Genomic DNA, 19480 nt, shown 5'->3' with positions numbered 1-19480 from the left:
ATTACTATCGCCATCTATAAAACATAAAAATTATGTGTTACAACAAAATTATGATAGAGGACATTCGCATTCCTTTCTCCGATCGGTAATTTTCACAACAGGTAAAGAAATTCTCTTTCTCAGTTCCCTACAGTGATTCTAGATGGCCCTACCCCCGAAACTTCTGGGGAAAATGGCCGCCACTTCCTGTACCATTCTTTGCGGCTGTACCTATTTTAGACCCATCCGATAGAATAACTATGCCAGGCTTTTTCTAGGAAATATTGAAGAGAGTTTACAACTCGCGATCAATCGCTCCCGCAGTCTTTCGAATATGACCGCATTTTTCTACTATCAAATAATTGAATTGAAGGATTATCAGCAACGGCAGGGGATAATAATTTTGCAGAATCATTGTCGGTATTTTTACAATTTCTTTTTTTATCGCTCATTCTGTATTCATTGAAATGACAAGTTGCTGCGGTCTTTCAGAGTGAAGGTTGCGTCACTGGTGAGGAAATACCTATTTGCTAATACAAAATCTAATTTTGGGGAATTAGTTATAGTTATTAAATCTTTCAGGTTATTTTTGAAGACGAGTATTAATAATTTGATAGTCAAAATTCACAGCTTTCAGTCAAACACAAAATAAAGGCACTTTTGAATATTTAACCGAGCATACTATTTGTTAGCAATAAAACAATAAAATCGATGAATTAATAATTCGTGCTATCTACTCTGGAACAAAATAGGAACTTGTAATCAATAACTGTATAGGGCGTTAGACAAAATACCCCCAAATTTTATAAAAAATCTTTTTGCAATCACAAAATACTTCGATTTTTCCTGGAAGGATAGCGAATGAAGGAAAATAAATGAAATATCTCCAAAAAGGTTGACGTGAAGAAAGAATGCAATGCATTTCCAAAAAAAAAAACAAAATTAAAAAATTATGGCAGTTGATAAAATCATATTAGAGCCGCCGTACGCATCCCCCCCTGCCTCACACATGAAAAATTTCACACACTCACACAAACTGGGTCGATGTGCGAAAGATGGCGGCTGCTGTGCGGTATGGCTCCTAGTCTCCTTAGTGTTTATCGTCTCCAGGTCATCTCGATTCGCCGCGAAATTTCCATAAACTCGCGATTTGATCACTAACCCCTGTTAACCATCCTAATCCAACAATGTGAATACACACAGAAGAAAAAAATAAATAAACAAAGCCCCTGTGCGCCATCGTCTCAGCATTTGTCGCTGCAACTCGTGGAGTTGACCGATTCATTCAATTTTTTTCGGATTAAAAAAATGCTTTCCCCCTGGAGTTAACAGATTTGTTTGCAGCGTGTGTTATAATAGTGCTGGAATCCGTGGTGAATACACATATCGGTGTGCTAGGGGTCGAAGGGGCAGCGAGACAAAGAGAGAGAACTCGAGAGCGAGGAATAATTTTGATTTCCCCAGCTGAAGAGGGAACAATAGACGACAAGTGACTGGGGTTTGTGCGTGTGCCGGACTTCGGCCCGGTTAATATTGTCATAGACATGCTCAAGCAATTGCAGATGGGAATGAGAGCTTTCCTTCTTATGGCTTCCCGCGTGTGGACTTGCATCTGCTTTCTGCTCAAGAAGCAGGTTAGAGCCGTAAGTTGGTGCGCAGCGCCTGTCATCTTTGTTTTTAGGAGGGCATTTTTTTGTATTCCGAGGTATTGTTGTTGGCCAGTCGGATTGTTGAATTGCTCAATCATGTTGTTGTTATTTTTTGCAATGAAACTACCGTGACAGAAGAAATTGAAGTAAAGAGATTTTGGGAATTTATTTATGAACTGACCATTTTCTACAATAACAACAACAACAAGTTCTTTGATATTTTTTCCGACCCCAACAGATCCAGGCATATTCGCAGAAATTGCGCTCATAAATTCTCGCCTGATTTGCCATTTCACTTTTCATATCTTTTTTACTGACCACGGAGCTGCCTCTTGGGGCTCACGACAGTCTCAAGGCGGCTGTTATCTTATCGGGGAATTGACCATCAAGTACTGAGGGACTGACCTGAAGATTCTCAGATTTTTATTCGTTTTTGCAGATCTCGCAGCTGCAACCAGTGAAATATGAGATCTTCCCACTGTCGCCGTTGTCCAGGCACAGACTCAGTAAGAATTTTATTCACGCTTGACAATTTTACAAATCCCAAGTAAAATCAATAATCACTCGCGTCAAATAATTATAAAATCCTTAAAAAAACGGCGCGAACCGATAAAACGAATTGTGCCAATCATGATAACATTCAATTAATTATTTTCCAGGCATAGTAAAGAGAAAAGTATTAGTGTTAGATCTAGATGAGACGCTGATACACTCACATCACGATGGAGTAGCGAGGCCGACAGTCAGGCCTGGAACGCCTCCTGATTTTGTTCTTAAGGTGACGATAGATCGACATCCGGTCAGATTTTTCGTCCACAAAAGGCCACATGTTGATTTTTTTCTGGATATTGTTAGCCAGTGGTAAGAGCCTATCAATCAAGCATGAAATATGCAGTAATTCCTTTAAATATCGACCAGCATTTTATAAAAATTGATTGAAAATGATAAAGACGTCTTCGAAAAAATCTTATCCCTCACAATTGTCTTCTGAGCGTTAACTTGTAATCTTTCCTTCGTAGGTATGAACTCGTAGTGTTCACAGCATCAATGGAGATATACGGAGCAGCAGTTGCTGATAAATTGGACAACAACAGGGGTATATTAAGACGTAGATATTACAGACAACATTGTACACCTGAAATGGGTTCTTATACCAAGGACCTAGCTGCCATTTGCTCAGATTTGGCGTCTGTTTTCATACTGGATAATAGTCCTGGGGCTTACAGAGCGTATCCACGTGAGTTCAACATCCTGAAAACTCTTTCTCTAATTTAAAGCCGAACGAATCAATTGGATTATCGATTAACCAATCTTCATTGACAAACATGTCTAATAACTGAAGATTTGTTATTTATTCTCAGACAATGCAATACCGATAAAATCGTGGTTCAGTGATGCTGGTGACACCGCCCTCTTGAGCCTCCTTCCAGTCTTAGACGCCCTGCGTTTCACCCAGGACGTACGCTCAGTACTATCGAGAAATCTACACCTACCTCACACTGGGTAGCTAAATAAACCCATCCCATCATTCAATCGACTCAATTAGACTAGACTAGATAAAAGAAAAAACGAAAAAAACTGAAGAGAGAAAAAAATGATAATGCAGTTTAGTGTGTCTAATCTTAGGATTAAATACTGTTATTAAAATAGATATAGAACACCCTGATGATGAGACGACGAGAAAAATATATTGTTTATTTGTTTTTTTCTAAATTTTTGGGCGGACGGGAATTTATTCTGTAGCTGATTGATGAGAAAATCAATCTAGAAAATTGCTGGCATTAGAGGGAAAGTCGAGAGATTCCTTTTAATGACACGTAATTATTTGAAAAATTCGATTCTTGTCTCTAAATCCCCAAAGTAAGAGTGATGAAATCACACACGAATTGGAAAATAACACGGTACCCATGAGATACAGAGGAACATGTCATAAGACATTTTTGTAGAGAATTTTGTAAGCTACAAATAACGTTACATGGTATTTTCTCTTTAACCCTTTAGTTTCTGAGAAATTCCCAAAATACTCAGCAAGAAACATTTCAATTCTCGAAAATTAGCTACAGAACTCAGTGAATACTTATTTGAGTATATCTCCAGACAATGGGAAACGTCAGCCAATACTTTCTTCAGCACAAAGCGTCCTAGGATCACAACAATCCTCGATTCAATTTACGGTAATTTATGTAAATAATTTAATAAAAAAAAATAACTTTATCGATTGATCTAAAAAAATTGCATCAGCCAAAGATCGCTTTACAAACAAGATACGTTCGTGAGACTCCTGATTATTATTTCACTTCGAAGAGTAGAGAATTCCATCGGTAAACCACTATTTTCGACGGTGGAATACCATTCGTTCTTTTGTGCGTTGATTTTAGAGATAAATTGCAAATGTTTATTTGTACCATCGACCTAGGATGGCTCATAAAATGGTGAAAGATACTAAGTCACAGATTTTTTTTCATTTTCTAGACTGACTCGTGCAACTCACTGTATCAGTGAGGCATTAGTCCACATTTATGATTAATCTAATGAATAAAGAGTATTAATAAAGTTACATATTGAAATTACATGACAAATTTTGGAACAAAACATGTAAATCTGTTATGAATGCCATTCTTTCAGGGAGAATTTAACTCAGGCGGTCTTGATATGTTCATGGAGTACATGCACATTTGTCTATTCTCGATTAATTGAACTTGAGCGAATAAAATTATGAAAATTTCCTTTTCAAGTTTTGTTTCTTTTTTGAGTGGAGGGTATTGAAAAGAATCCCACAAGAGTAGTTGAAAAATACTCAATCATTTATTCAATTATAACGAATATCGTCGACAGTTTTGTAGGAGAAAAAAACCAATTCCTGTGAATAATACGCATTGAGCATACAGTAGTCTTTTCACCCCCATTATATACAAAACGAATACCTAAATTATAGTATAAAATCATTGACCATCCTCAATTCATGTAAAAATTATAACACAGAGCCCTGACTAAAATGGAAAATGAATTCGTTGTGAAAAATTGTGGAATTATTCGAGTCCATGAATTTCCTATCATCCCATAACCAACCTTTCTTTAAAGTACAATGAGCCACAAGAATACAAGAAATATTTTCCTCCACATTTACCCCCTATTCATCTCACTTCATAAATAATTATGTAATTCCAAAAAAAACATTACCTCGAAAAGCTCCACATCTTCCCCCTGAACTCTATAAAATTATTTTAAAGTCTACTTAGGAGGGTCCTCTCGAATCATCTCGAGCGAACTGTCGGAATTATTGGTACTGCTTCCACTGCCAGCATCGTCCTCGCGTTCCCCAGCCTTGTCTCGACTCTGAGCCGAGGCTTCGAGCTGCCAGGGGGGAATGGAAGGTGGAGCACTGGGGAATTGCTTTCTTGACAGCAGAAGTCCCTTGAGACTCGCCAAATCCTGCTTCAACTCCTGAACAAGGTGAGGAATCGTTGGGTCTGGGGCTTGGTGCTGCGACATTTTCTTCACGCTTGTCTCCACCTTTGAAATTGATTCCTTGACCTCTGTGAGAGAATCCTTCACTGTCTTTTCAAGGTCTTCTACTGTGTCTTTTATCGAGTCCTTCTTACGACCGAATAGAAGTGGCTGAATGAATTTCTAGGAGAAGATTTGTTATCTGTTAACAATTTTACGTTAACTTTTATCGAATGAAAAGTAAAAATACCTTGTAAAACCAGTACAAGCAGTAAAACGTTGCGCCAATAAGAGCCGCAGTGTTGAAAAATTCCTTAATCCTGTGGAGAAGAGTAGGCTGCACCAGCTGGTGCCCATACCCTTGATACATGTAATTCTGGGGTATCATGACACTGGTGAAATCGTTGACTGGCTCTGCAAGACCAGCCAGGTCACAGGCCTTTCTGATTTCATCCTCAGATAAGCCCTTTCTCCTCAGGAACTCCTGCCTCTGTTTCAGGGGACTAGATGATACCTTTGGATTCTGGAGAAACTTGACCGCTGTGCTAATCTGTAAATCAATAGTTCTGAAGTAAAACATGGGATGAGAAAATCAAGGGCATGAAAGATAACTTGCTCTCCAATTCAATTATCAATGTAATTATTGATTAAAATATTAAAAATTAGTTTATTAACTCATATGTCTCCAAAGCAACTAGTGAATCGATTTCGGGGGTTTGGTAAAAAATAATAGAACCGTTCTCGCTGATGTATCCTCACCCCATCACTTACCAGACCATTGCACATTGACCCCTCACTAGTAATCACGTCTCGGTGCCCCCCGTTCCCCCCCAGCGACCCATGCGCCTCCCCTTCGCTCGAAAAGCTCATTAATTACTGAATCAATCATCGGAGAATGAATCCCTAATAGAAATAATTAAAGTCATTGAATTACTCACAAGTGTCTCTCTCATGGAGAGGTTATTGTTCCCTTCTTGATCAGTCATTGTTGATAAAATTACACTTCCAATGATGATTGTCGGTTGGATAATCCTAGTCTCTTCACCCACCTGTTCATCCACACCTTTCACCACTTTAATCGCCAATTCATGTTGTCTTGGCAATTAAGAATAGATTATTAATACATCTCCAAGTTTTTCATCCTATTTATGAATGAAAGCTGAGACTGCGCACGCACGTTTGTAGCCGACTGCGCCATCCCCTGTTGCGTGGGGGCCATGTACTAATTTCTTTGTTTGTTTATCAACTTGATGAGTTTGGGGTGATTTAATGGGTGAAAGGCGGTGGGAGAAGTCATCAAGATCAGGGACAGATGAGGGTTGTTTCTCAAGGGGTTTATACCTCGGGGACGCCTTGCGCGACACTGTGTAATGTGTGTGTTCTTCATGTCACGCACACAGGGCACCACACACATTATTTATTTAACAATAAGTTGTGAAACTAATGAAACATTTAAAGCTCAGTACAAATGGTTACAAACCTAGTACAAACTACAGAGTTAGTTCATTTTTCGAAAAGCAATCACCTATTGGCTATCAGTATAGGATTTTTTTTTCCCGCCGTCAGCCGCCAAAATCGAATGTGACATAATTTTTATTTGATAATATTCGATGATTAGAGTATGTAAAAACGTGCAAACCTTCATATTCATGATCTACGAACAATTTCCTATAGAACTAGCTACAGTTCATTTTAAAAAGTTGATTTTTCATTTTTGTTTGGGCCAACATCATGGGAAAAATTAAAATGATTATTATAAACTACCCACGGGACTACAAACAAGATAATAATAAGTACAATGATGTACTAACGATGTCCAATCATGTACAATAGGTAATTTTTCGGTTTGCAACCCTCCACCACCTAAGTACATTGTGGCCGTGGATTCACTGTACTTTATATAGCTAAGTAGTATTGGCTCGACGTTCCATACTACCACAAATTCCCAGAGTATTCGGTTAGTCTGAAGCCCCAAATTCCAAGAAAAAGTCAAACCGAAGGTGTCCAGTCACTCATACTGTTCCAGCGGTGAAATTTCACCGCTGCATTGAAAAATAATTACTCGAATAAATCACCAATAATCGTTGAGGAGATCCAAACTATTTGGATAAATTAAAATGTCTGATACACGTCGCAGAAGGAAGTCAGACCAGTCAGGAGGATCCGAAGACCTGTCCGAGTCTTACGAGGAGCTCAACGCCACCAAGGAAACCCAGGTAAGTGATTCAATCACACCGATCAGAAAATCCAAAATTCAAAAGTTTCTGGGCATTTATTTTGGAATCTGACACGCGTTCTCTTGGCGTATTCCATGGATCTGGAGCACGATAATCTCCACCGGTGATTTTTACTTCAATCTCAGTATCGAGATTGAGGTCATTTACGGGATCTCTCGGTTATGTTTGTTTTATTCATGATAAGAAGACGGGTTTATCATTTTTTTTATTTACTCTCCTCTCGGAATCGAGGAAATTGGGCGCTGTGAAGGTTAGGGTCATCGGAATGGTAAAGTGCAATGGAGGGTAGAGTATATCGCCGGCAGTCTGTCGAACATTAAATATTTTTCCAAAAATAGACAAATATTCTTTATTATTTATTCCCAATTCTTTGTCGGTCTACCTCTAATGGAACGAGCCCTGAGGGCTCTGGGAACGTTCTCATGTGCAATCTTTCGATGATATCTATTTTTTTTATGTCGTGGAGTTTTGTGATGCCTGATTTCTTTCTTTGAATAGATGAGGGACCATTAAACGATGTCAAATGTCAAAGGTAAGACGATCGAGGTCATTGAAACCGGATCGAACGTTATTTTGTTATTTTTTTTAGCGGGGAGAGAAGGGAGCTAGCACTTGGTGCATGATCTTCATTAATCTCGTGAGAATGTTTGAGAAAGTAGAGGCACCTTTCATCTATTTCAAATGTTAAGGTATCTGAAGAGTGTTTAAGTTCTTCTGGAAAAGTATTAATTGTCCACTAATTACGGGTCCGAGTCTGCCTGAAACTCAGGGACGACTCGAACTGGAAAAGGATTTTCCCTCCACTGACACTTCTGTTCTTCGATTCAAGCGATATGAAATTCTAATCTTCGTTCTGATGATTTATTACCGATCTATTTCGCCTCTTTCCATCGGAGAATTAGAAATGCCATTAAAATTAAATTAGCTGTCCAACTTGATTATTTTTCAATTTTTCGAAAATACTGAATTTACAGAGTAGCGAACAGATAGAAGCTCATCACGACTCTGAGTACGACACAGCTGGTAGTGATGGAGAGTCAGACCGTGGTTCCCAGGATGGTGGACAGCGGGAGAGTGGTGATGGCCAAGAGGAGGACAAGCCACCGAAGAAACTCGACGATGATGAGGACAGACGTAATCCCCAGTACATACCAAAGCGTGGAACATTCTATGAGCACGACGACAGAACAGGAGATGAGGTGACTGAGGATACAGTTGAACAGCCACCAGAGAGAGACAATAAGGAGAAAAAAGTTTGGAAAGAGAGAGAGGACAGATGGGATCACGACAGGTACAACGACGAGGAACAAGCGCCGAAGAGTCACGAGGAGCTCATTGCTGTCTATGGTTACGATATACGGAATGAGGAAGGCCCACCAAGGGCTAGAAGACGAAGAAGATACGGGCGTGGACCTAATAAGTACACTCGTAATTGGGAGGACGAAGATGCCTATGGGAAAACAAGTGGTAATAACACGTCTACGAAGCACAACAGAAAGGCCAACCGAACTGGAGAGGAATTTCCTGCTCTGCGCGGACTCAAGGATGAGCCAGAAACTCCGGAAGAGCCTGTCATTTCATCTGCATGGTACAGTAATAAAAATAAATCTCAATCAAAACAAGCGAACTTCCCACCACTTCAGCCTCAGCAGGACAATCAGAGAGATAAATCAACCGGTGGCCAGAATAATCTGACGAATGAAAATAAAGCTCCGAATGAACCGACCAATCCAGCCTGGAAGAAGGACGCAAAATATACGAGTCAGAGTCTCAGCCCCAGCAGAAATGTTGGACATGTTGAGCCTGAAAAAATTGTTTATGTTAAGCAGAATCACGCGAGTAAGAGACAGGTTCAGGAGTCTGTTAGTTTGGTAGCAAGTAGAACTAGAGGACGAGGATTCAAACCAAGTGGCAATAATAATGTGATTGCCAATAGAACAGTCGAGAATAAGGGGCCAAAGGGTCGTGGAGGTGGTATTATTAATAATGACAATGTACGGCGAAATAATACGAGCCTTGACGAGGAACAAATTGTCAATGATGTCAAGCATATGAATGTTAATGATGGAAGTGGATATCATCACCAAGCCAGACCAAGCCGAAACTTTTATGCACCACCATCGAATCAGCAACGGTCAAACGTTCCACCCCCACGAATGCAGCCCCCACCACCCCAACAGCCTTCAGTTCAGCAGCAAACTAACCCTCAATCACTGCCCGATGTTGCTGGCAATCGACCAAAACGATATTCGAGTCTTCGACAGAGGCCAGTTATACCAGAGGGTACTGTACAACAGACATACCCCCAGCAGCATACTCAGCATAATCAGCATGGGTATTATCCATCCCAAGGTAATGATTACTCCATAACCATTACACGTCATTTTACCCGTAACTTACACACACTGACACACTCACTGAAGCCTATCAGGCTCGCAATACTTTTGCCAAAAAAGGATTGTCCTTCTCCTATAATTAAATATTTGAATCCTCAATTCGATAATTAAATACTCCAATTTCTCGCCAATTTTAGCTATCGGATAACTAATAAATTCTCTCGCATGCTATTCTCCATACCCCCATCCAAAAGACAATGAATTTTAAAAACTTATGACTGATCTGATTACGTTCGGCTGTTGTTTATTAATACCCCTCTTATTATGCACAACTATCTAGCTGGAAACGCGCACGGTGTACTAGACTCCCAAGGTAAGGGCAATTGTCATCCAAAAAATTAATGTATTGTGTGTACATCGTGTTTTTTTCGCGCATGCTAACTTCTTCGCTTAAAGCATAAGTATATAAAGATTGCAGAGTTTGGAGGGATACTTTCTGACTTATTCTTCCTCAAACCATAGCTATTATTCCAGATATTAGTTAGAACGAATTGGTGTTGCTCGCATTCGCATTTTTCTAATAATTGTGATGTAATCGACCATTTTATAAAATTTCATGCATTCTTAATCCTTTTAGCTTACCCGCAAGGACACTATGAGCAACCACAAGCTGTACCAACGACTGTTGCTCCAATGGGTGGACAAGCAGTGATGCCGTTGCCCCCAGGTGGTCAACCAGCTGCTTATGCACCTCCACCATTTTTAGTCCCACCACCGCAGTTTATTCCACCACAAACAGCACCACCCAACATTTTAAATTATGTGTCAGCACCAAATGGCCCATCGTTTCCACCTAATTTCCAAGGATATCAGGGATACAATCCTAATGTTCAGCCACAGGGTCCTCCACCTCCACCCGAGTTATTCCAGCCCCAAGGCTGCACCTATTATAATCCAGCTCAGCAACCTCCCCAACAGCAGCAAGCCGCCCCCGTACGCCGCCCGAAGGCTGCAATTCCAATTCTCCCACCCCCTGATAGCAATCAGTATCATCAGGGTAGTAGAGGCCGAGGAAGAAGCATCACTCAGTGTCAACAGAATCCAACGAATCATATTCAGTCCGTCGAAGATACCACCATCGACTCCACCGACTTCAAGCTCAAATATCCACCAGAGGCATTCAAAAACTCTCAGGAAGATGACCATGATTCTCCCCAAGATGAGGTGGCACAAGCAGAAAGCCAAAATGCCGCTGTTATCGAGGAGGAAACAAAAAGCCCGGACATTTCAGAGGTGAAAATTGAGAAAGCGGAAACTGATGTTCAGGAAGCAGAGACAGATAAATTATCAAATGTTATTAATGATGAGAAAATTAGCACTTGTGTTGACATTACTGTTGATGAGCCGGAAATCACCAAAGTCGATACTGTGGTACATGAGAGCCACGTTGTGGAGGAAACTGCTGCCTAAATTCATCGATATCTGGCTGAATCATTGGAGGATATTGAATGATGCAGGTATAGAGCATGCATAGACTTTAGGTAATCAATTGGTTGGAGGCTACGTATGGAAGATGCGTGTGAAGAATAGTCATTGAAAAAAATGGGGTTTGGTGGGAAAATTGGAATTAAATTTCTATCAGAATTTTCCTCAGGAAGTCCGCGGATTTTTACCATCTGTTCAGATTTCTTTTATTTAAAATTTTATTAGAAAATTATATTGAATTTCTATTCAAATCCGCGTTTTTCTCTCCATTTCGATGAAAAAACACGCTTTTCTCCTGGGATTTTTCGAATATTTGTTGACTGTAAGTTATTGTTACGTTCCTCATCGGAATTTTTCGATGAAAAGATTTTCAATAAAAATTGTGATGAATGCAATGGAATTCTGATAGAAAGTCTACTTGATTTTTCTATCGAGTTTTTGAATAGAGCTTTGTCAAACGGAAGGTAAATCGCTATTAAATTATCACATGAAAATAATTGCAAACATTTAGAGTATTTGTGACACATATAAAAATGCCTTTTAAATGATTATGTAAGAAAAAATAGAGAGTAGAAAAAAATTGATATATTAAATCGTAATAACGGCATTGAAAAATCCAATTATTAATTTCAAAATACAATTATCCAGTTATTGAATTCCACGGCGTTTAATTGTTGAATATAATAAAACGTAAAATTGAACGGAGGAAAAGGGAATTGACAGGAATGTTGTAGCAATGTCGAATTATGGCTGCCTATAAATTCAATGATTTATTCACTGTCTAATAACGATTAGTGAATCTATAAAATATCCAACAGATAGTTATGAACCATCTTGATAGTTGTAAAATTGAAGTTAATTCAAAGGATTTAAGAGAATTGCCGAAACTGAGAGATGAGAATTTTCAAACCTGTTTAACATTACTTAGTTACTAATATAAATATTTTCCCATGAAATTGATAATTATGTACGTAGAAATAATAACATTGGTATTTATTGGTGTACATAAAAAATTATCCGAGTCATTTTTGGTAAAAAAATCAATAATTAAATGGTGATCCAGCATTACTTGAGGGAAGTTCTCTTATGCTGCATAAAATCATTATTTTTTTTCTTCCTTTTGTACGTGCCCATGGCGATATAATTACATAGAGCGAATTATCTTGGTTGTACAAATGACTAATAATTGTATTCTATAGCTATTATTTAACACGCCTAGATAATTAAAAGCATCAGAGCTCACTGCAAGAAATTTTTAACAGACTTTTTTCTTAGATCAAGCTTTGCATACAGTTGCGAAAAAAATCGCTCATTTATTTACCAATTGTTGATGTTTAAGTTACGCACTCGGCGAGACGAAAGGTGAAATGGATTATTCATGTATAAATAACGTTGATTGAATAATAATTTATCAGCGTATAAAATAGAACTGGTGAATCTTTTATATTGCCTAGTTAATATGCAAGTATTGCTGAAAGTGTATCGATGATACTAAAAATTATGAGCATCAGAGAAAATGGCAGAGAGCCATGAAATATAGAAACGTGCATACAAAATATTTACAGTGTATTTATTTTTATGTTCCCTTGCTCCGCAAAATAATTTATACCTGTGGTTGCATCACACTTATAGATTAATGGATAATATATTTTTACACATTTTTTTAATCCCAGATATGTACGGCCTTTTTCATATATTTTAATTTACATATTGACTTTATTATAAGCTCTCTCACTTTTCTCCCAACTGCCATCAATGCAATGAATTTAATTAATTTATTTGATTTTATCATATTTCTCACTCCTATGGGTTTTCCTATCCCCTGTCGTCTTTTTTTGATCTATCGAAATCGATTGAGGCACATGTTGAGAGGGATGATTTCACTGGTGCCTTGTAAAGTTTGGAAATTCAACTCAATTGGCTCATTCCGGTAGGGTTGAGATCGAGATAGTGGAGAGCAGTATGGGGGAGAGTAATTGTGCATTCTACGATCATTAGAACCTTTTGGACTGCACCGGAAAGAGCGTCGAAATTCCTGTCGAAATTTTTCTGAAGCAAAATTCAAAATAGTATATCCTACTGGTCGATACACCATATAAGCATTCTCTGCCGTAAGTTACACGAGGCAGTAATCTTTTCGTAAAAGTCCGGATACTATATTCGCGCGGTTATCTGATAAAAGAAATTCAAGTGTAGCAATAACTTACCACTCATAAAATTGTAAATAACGGGATTTATTGCGCTATTTGCATAACACAACCAATGGGCCATCAGGCTCCAAGTTACATTTGTTTCGTTTGAGGCGAGTCCAATCGTTTGCCTGGAATCAAAATAAAGCACAAGTCAATTAGTCAGGTTTAGTCGGGAAAAGCGTCGAATCCAGACGAAAATACAAAAATCGGACAAAAAATATTATTCACCATCATGAAATTTGTGATAAATATTGTCTGGTATTAATAATTAACTTCTGATGTGTTACTGACCTGAGCACAATGAGAATGTAAATGGGGAGATAACAAAGACCGAAGACCAGCACTACGACGATGAGCATTTTTGCAGCTTTTCGCCTAGAGGCCAATCGGCTGGCACAATTTTCATGTACTGAAGTTGACTCAGCTAGTAATGAAGTACTTCTCATCACTGTAAAGATATATTTTGAAGATTTGAATTAAAGCATTTGCGTCATGGCTTTATAGGCACTAGCCTGAACGGTAAACATAAATATTGATTACTGACCCTGGTGTCCTGGTACTCTACTTTTCCATAGAACCCGGATAATACGACAATATGTGAATGTCATGAATAGGAGAGGACCGCAATACAAGAGAACAAATTTTATCAGCGCAAATATTCTTTCGTTTTGTTGACTCCACGACACCGTGCACTGGGTGTAAAAAATAGTTTTAACCCGTAGATGGGGCGCAGGGGCGGTCTGGAGCACAATGAGATCAGGAATATCTGACATTTAAAAAATAATGAATCAGCAGTTGATCTATCGTATTTTACTGTTTATTTTTATGTAGAAAAAGTTTATGTTTATGAGTGAGGAGAAGACGACCGGTTTTTTCCTACCGAATATTAGTGAAAATATCCAGGTAATTAAGATGTTTCTTCTTGCCCGCTGTGTCGTGGATTTAAACTTCAGCGGAGAGCATATTGCGTACCACCTGTCTATCGATATGAAGGTAAGGGTGAGGATGCTGACACTAACAGAAACAGTCTGAAAAATAAACAATGATCAGAAAATTAATGTTTGATGAATTGTCAAGATGAACAGATCAATTGCCAAGATCAAATCGGTCAAGAGTGACGATTTTTCGGGGAGATCTATTTTGTCAATGCGTATTAAGAATGAATCTGTATCCTCTCTAATCTCATTCAACCCGCATCAAACTAATTTCCTATGACCGGACAAAAAAGTGGAACCGATATCAATTTTCAGTTTCAATGAAACAAGGGTACACAAAAGAGGAAGGAAATGTTACGAAAATTTCAGAATGGAGGTCGAGAGTGGGTTGATCGATTCACTTAGCCCCGAGTACTGCCCAATCTCATTAAAACGTTCTAAACGAACCCGGGGAACATCAAAACCACATTGAAAAATCCCGATAAAATTTTCCCTAGAACCTACCCCTCCGTGTCCCCTCATACATTCTCATCACACCTTCAATTCCTTAACCGCCACACGTACGATTTTAGTGACTACACTGAGAGAAAAATATTATTTTGCCAATCAACTATTTTTTTGATAGACATTCCAACCGATTTTTTAAATTTAATTCATTTGGTAGTCCGAAAAAATCGTAGCTCCACTGACCTGGAAATAAGGGATGATTTTGCAGAAAGAGTTACCCAGGAACCACGTCTCTGTCACGTCCCATAGAACAGTGGGTGGTAGACAAATAATGATGACCATCAAGTCCGCAATTGCCAAATTAACAATGTAGTAATTAGTGACACTCCTCATTGTATAATTCCGGCAAACAGCGGCACATACCAAAGAGTTGCCGATGATTCCCCCAATGAAGACGGTTGCATGTATACCAATGAGGGCTAAATTCCATCCCCGGGGTGTCAGATAATCCGCAATAAGATCGATATATGCCTCATCGCTTATGCAGTAATCGTTCGTGCACGTGTCATTATCGTTATCTGTTATATTATCATTACTTCCCATCTCGATAATATCGCAGTCAAATTTCAGTCAATTCACATCGTAGTCAATGTTCTTTCAATTTCAAATTCGTATCCATCCTTTGATGTTACAAACCGGAGGAAAATATTTATCCAGAAATTCATATCGTTGATTATTTTTTATCGGTCAATGTCCGGGGATTTTTCAATGAAATTATGCAGTGCGATTCGGGGGAATTTCTACTACCAATTTTTTTCGTTGATGTTTACTCTCAAATTAACAGAATTGCTGAATATCGTTTGGTGATACTGCACAGATACGTTTCTCTTCTTTCGGGGTAGTGAGCACCACTTTATGCCAATCGAACGCAATCCACCCCATGAATCTATTTCTCCTGGAGAGGAAAAAAAATTGCGAACTATTATTCTTTCAATTTTACAAAAAAAATCATCTGATTCGGTGTTATAAATTATGAGAAGAAGAAGAAGAACGTGAATGAATTCATTTCCGAGCATTATCAAGTGAGAAAACAATGAAATTCCACGGAAAGAAAACATTGGCGTGTGAATTAAAAAGATAATATAACGATTAATGAAAGGTGAGTTTAATGGCACACACACATATACAGGGATGAAAGTTAGCGCTGAGCGTGGCAAAAGATACACTCGTATTTCGGCGAAATATTCATTATATTTGTAGTCAAAGCATGACCACACTCTCCAGTACTTTTTAAATAATGGAAAAGCAAAAAGTCAATTTCAGAAAAAACTAGAAGCATCTCTTGATTTGATTTATTCACTTGCAATACTCTACAGTTTTTCTCTCTCTCGAATTCAATTCTCCGCTGAATAATTCGCAATACTCTGCCTCCATTGTATTCACTTGCATTGGTGTTCAAAGTTAGGCGGAACGAATGGTTCATATCAACAGTTTTATAACTGAAGTACTAAAATTTTTATTGTGACAACCATGATTGAATTCAAACAATGTTCACCGCCACCGACTCACTATCAGCCCAAAGTTTCCAATTAAGTTAAAATTTATCTATAATTGACAAATAAAGTTAAATTGTCATTTACCTTGTGAATTCACCTCCCTGTGATGGTTGGGGTTGTTAATAACTTTTGAGCTGTAAAATAACAGTAGAATATTTTTATTCTCTCCACGTCTGATCCAAACAATGTTTAAATGATAATTTCCAGATGATGGATTATGTTACACTTGAGATGTTCATGGAGATTTTATTTATTTATTCATCTCTTTAAATTTACCATGTAGTCCCTACTCGGCCCTTTACCTGTATTCACTTTTTTAACGACGAGACGACGTAGATGCTCCGGCGGGTGGCGGGCAACTGCTGTTCTGAATCCATTATGCCTTCCTCTTATACTGGTCTCATTCTACGTTTTATAATTCTGTAGGGTGGTTGGGGGTGAAAAGAACCCCAGGTAGAAGCGAACGGTAGTAAATTCTGGTTTCGAAAAATCCTTGCTATGACCAGACAGAGAGCAACGTTTAATAAAAATCACTCAAAAAGTTGAGTAATTGGACTTACCATCCTTGGGATCGACTTCCTAACGTAGGGTGAGAATTATGCATTTTTCTTCAGCTCTCCAGGCAACAAAATACAAAATGCATATATCGAAATATACCGCCAACGAGGAGAGGGTATAACGTCTATAGAGATGATCGCTAGGTGGGCACCTACTTTTGAATCTCTGTATCGGGTTTCCCGCCAAAAAAAAATGGCTCAATCAATGAATGAATTACGAAAAAGACAGTAACCAATTGGAAATAATTTCTTCCCACACTCAGATTTTCACTCACTATTTTTTTCACACAAAATACCATTAGCAGAAAAAATATTGCAAAATTTTGCTGAATTAATAATAATAACGGAGATATTCGATTTCTACACGTGAAAAACTTATTCTGAAGCTAAAGAGAGGTTAGTCGTTCAATTATTCGCACAAGAAGAAATGCAAATGGCAGTCGAGGTATTCCACACTTTTCCTTCAATTTTCCCAATTTCTCTCAAGCATTTATCAACCCTATAGTTTAGATATATAAGCTTTGACTGTAGATGTTTTGTGGAAGTGTGTGCTAGTGATGGCGCAGCTGAACATTGATCGCTAACGTATAGATATATGGCAGATCTGCTCAGTGGGTGTTGTCACGTGGTCGCTTCAAGTAGCTTGTGTTCGGCTCCCGATTGCGCGTTTTCACAACTTCGTGATGTTTCGGCATCACGGATTTGTTACCGCCTGCACGGTTGAGTCTTCACGTCGCTCCTCGAACTACCGCGATTTCCAAATTGGGGGGCAATCGAATAGGTCAGACGAGGTAATTTGTCGCTTCCATATACAGGCACTGCAGATTCGCAGTATGCCATTTTTTTTTAATTAACCATATTAGCATTGTGAAACATTCTAACAGACATCAATGATAAAAATTTGAATGGGAATCGTGACTTGGCAATAATTTCTTGATAGTAAATGAAATTAATGATTTATAAAACTCTAGGGAGAGAATAACGAAATGCATTTTTAAAAAATGGACAGACAAGTACATAAATTAGTACACAGACGCATATAATCCAAATATTGAGCATTAAATGTTTTTTATTCAACATGTAAACCGACGATAAGAAAGATATGAAGCCACAAAATCATTCAGTAAATTTCACTGAGTGCAACAAGTATCATTCAGGTTTCGCTCTTCTTCTGGGCTTCACTGTTCAGCTCGGAAGACACTTGAATGAATGTCGACTCCCAGTTCCAGACTTCGTCGGACTCTTGTACTAGTTTTTCAGGATACAGCTTCTCCGTCAGGAGGGAGAGGTTCACATCATCCAAAAATGCGAAGGAGGCATTTTTAATAAGATCAGTGTCCAATTCTTGGTAAGTTGTGACCCGATTCATCCCCCTAAATTCCATACGCATTCCACTATTGTTCAATACTTGGAAGCCTTTATCGACCTTTTTTTCAAACCTTTGATGTACTTACGAGTGAGCAGATGATTCAGACAATAAATTCTCCTCAACGAAATCCTCTGCATCGGGGAGTATCGGGATGTCTGGAATTTTTTTTGAAGATCAGAGGAAGGAAACTTAATTGAATTCTTGGGGACTATTAAAGCTGAGTAATTGAGTTCAGTTTTAAGGGGGAATACATATTAACTTCCGCTAAATAGTGCAACATTTAGCATCTATTATTATTCCATTCATTTATATTTTATTACCGTCGATTGATTCTTCAGCATTCGATTTTCGCAATTTTCCCCTGAAAAAGCATTAAATCCATATACTTATTTTTTATCAATTAAAAACAAATATTGTCAAGTGAAGTGCTCACTGTTCCAGAATTTGGTTCGTTCGCCCTCTGAAAATGAAATAAAAACATGAATAATTTTTATAGAGGATGACATAAATCGTCTCCTATCCTAGAATATATCACAAGTAATTAAATAAATACTTAGCACTCTTCAACTCATCGCCCCATCCAGTTTTTCGGGTCCTCGGAGGTGCTACGGGAACCTGAATGCTTTTCCCAGAAGCTGCGGAAGACACGCCTGTGCTGGGACTGTCTAAACTCTCATCCTCAAACCTGCCATCATCCTGGTTGATGTTATGAGCTGCCCGTCTCCCTAATCTTGGTATCAGCTGCTGCAAATAATTCTTATCACCGGAAATCGTTTTTCATCATTAAAAAAAATTGTAAAAATAAATAATTAACACTGGAGAGTATTTTATTATTATAGTTTCAGGGTTTACCTTTTTTGTGGTTGATTCAATGTCGTTTCTCCAGTCCATGATCAAACGTGGGATTAAAATCAGTCTTTGATGGTATTTTTTTATCTTCACAAATACGAGGAGAAATGTAAACAATAGTTCTAACTCATCTTATATTTTGTTGCAATGTTTTGTTCTGATTCGATTAATTGATTTCATCGTTTTCAATCTGTCACCATGGCAACTGCACAGGCGAATTTACCTGCGCACCTGCGATGCTTTCAGGTGAATTGTCAGGTGCTGACATCTTGTAAAATCTTTTGAGAACAATCGACGGGTTATACATCGACATTTAAGTTTCCGCGCCAAATGTCGCCGGCGACAGAAACTCAGTATCAGCAGGCTTAATCCCCCTCCACAACAAAGAAACTCCTGCATCCTCCGCTAGTGGCCCCTCACCCACGCGGAGGAGGGCGAGGGG

General features: G+C 38.5%; 5 protein-coding genes across 9 annotated transcripts; 2 read left to right on the top strand and 3 right to left on the bottom strand.

Moving 5' to 3' along the window:
• Positions 1-1001: 1001 nt before the first annotated feature.
• Positions 1002-4362, top strand: LOC135169302 (CTD nuclear envelope phosphatase 1 homolog). 2 transcript variants are annotated; one of them, XM_064134179.1, is made up of 5 exons: positions 1002-1613; positions 2068-2134; positions 2288-2489; positions 2648-2865; positions 2990-4362. In XM_064134179.1, the coding sequence occupies exons 1-5, from the start codon at positions 1524-1526 to the stop codon at positions 3133-3135; spliced, it is 723 nt and encodes a 240-aa protein (XP_063990249.1). In that variant the 5' UTR covers positions 1002-1523; the 3' UTR covers positions 3136-4362. The 2 variants fall into 2 exon arrangements, with proteins under 2 accessions (XP_063990249.1, XP_063990248.1); XM_064134178.1 differs by having other exon boundaries at positions 1003-1622.
• A 49-nt stretch (positions 4363-4411) lies between these two features.
• LOC135169301 (peroxisomal membrane protein PEX14) lies at positions 4412-6270 on the bottom strand. Its single transcript, XM_064134177.1, has 3 exons — positions 6014-6270; positions 5326-5625; positions 4412-5258 (listed from the first exon to the last, which is right to left on the bottom strand). Exons 1-3 carry the CDS (start codon positions 6059-6061, stop codon positions 4860-4862), a joined length of 747 nt encoding a protein of 248 aa, XP_063990247.1. The 5' UTR covers positions 6062-6270; the 3' UTR covers positions 4412-4859.
• Positions 6271-6984: 714 nt separating this feature from the next.
• On the top strand, positions 6985-12691 carry LOC135169299 (protein CASC3). 2 transcript variants are annotated; one of them, XM_064134174.1, is made up of 4 exons: positions 6985-7291; positions 8287-9664; positions 9989-10021; positions 10286-12691. In XM_064134174.1, the coding sequence occupies exons 1-4, from the start codon at positions 7193-7195 to the stop codon at positions 11116-11118; spliced, it is 2343 nt and encodes a 780-aa protein (XP_063990244.1). In that variant the 5' UTR covers positions 6985-7192; the 3' UTR covers positions 11119-12691. The 2 variants fall into 2 exon arrangements, with proteins under 2 accessions (XP_063990244.1, XP_063990245.1); XM_064134175.1 differs by lacking the exon at positions 9989-10021.
• Positions 12112-17333, bottom strand: LOC135169300 (orexin receptor type 2-like). Its single transcript, XM_064134176.1, has 9 exons — positions 16824-17333; positions 16566-16759; positions 16348-16397; positions 14951-15662; positions 14206-14353; positions 13870-14091; positions 13617-13773; positions 13341-13453; positions 12112-13182 (listed from the first exon to the last, which is right to left on the bottom strand). The coding sequence occupies exons 4-9, from the start codon at positions 15308-15310 to the stop codon at positions 12974-12976; spliced, it is 1209 nt and encodes a 402-aa protein (XP_063990246.1). The 5' UTR covers positions 15311-15662; positions 16348-16397; positions 16566-16759; positions 16824-17333; the 3' UTR covers positions 12112-12973.
• Positions 17334-17860: 527 nt separating this feature from the next.
• LOC135169304 (intraflagellar transport protein 43 homolog) lies at positions 17861-19424 on the bottom strand. Of its 3 annotated transcripts, none has more exons than XM_064134180.1 (6): positions 19042-19424; positions 18743-18945; positions 18623-18649; positions 18510-18550; positions 18275-18344; positions 17861-18193 (listed from the first exon to the last, which is right to left on the bottom strand). In XM_064134180.1, the coding sequence occupies exons 1-6, from the start codon at positions 19078-19080 to the stop codon at positions 17974-17976; spliced, it is 600 nt and encodes a 199-aa protein (XP_063990250.1). In that variant the 5' UTR covers positions 19081-19424; the 3' UTR covers positions 17861-17973. The 3 variants fall into 3 exon arrangements, with proteins under 3 accessions (XP_063990250.1, XP_063990251.1, XP_063990252.1); XM_064134181.1 differs by having other exon boundaries at positions 18743-18933; XM_064134182.1 differs by having other exon boundaries at positions 18743-18930.
• Positions 19425-19480: the final 56 nt, after the last annotated feature.

The sequence above is a fragment of the Diachasmimorpha longicaudata genome, chromosome 14 (assembly GCF_034640455.1).
Source record: "Diachasmimorpha longicaudata isolate KC_UGA_2023 chromosome 14, iyDiaLong2, whole genome shotgun sequence".
In the NCBI taxonomy this organism is placed as follows: Eukaryota; Metazoa; Arthropoda; class Insecta; order Hymenoptera; family Braconidae; genus Diachasmimorpha; species Diachasmimorpha longicaudata.
The sequence above is the reverse complement of the archived record's forward strand: the minus strand, read 5'-3'. Positions and strand labels throughout refer to the sequence as shown.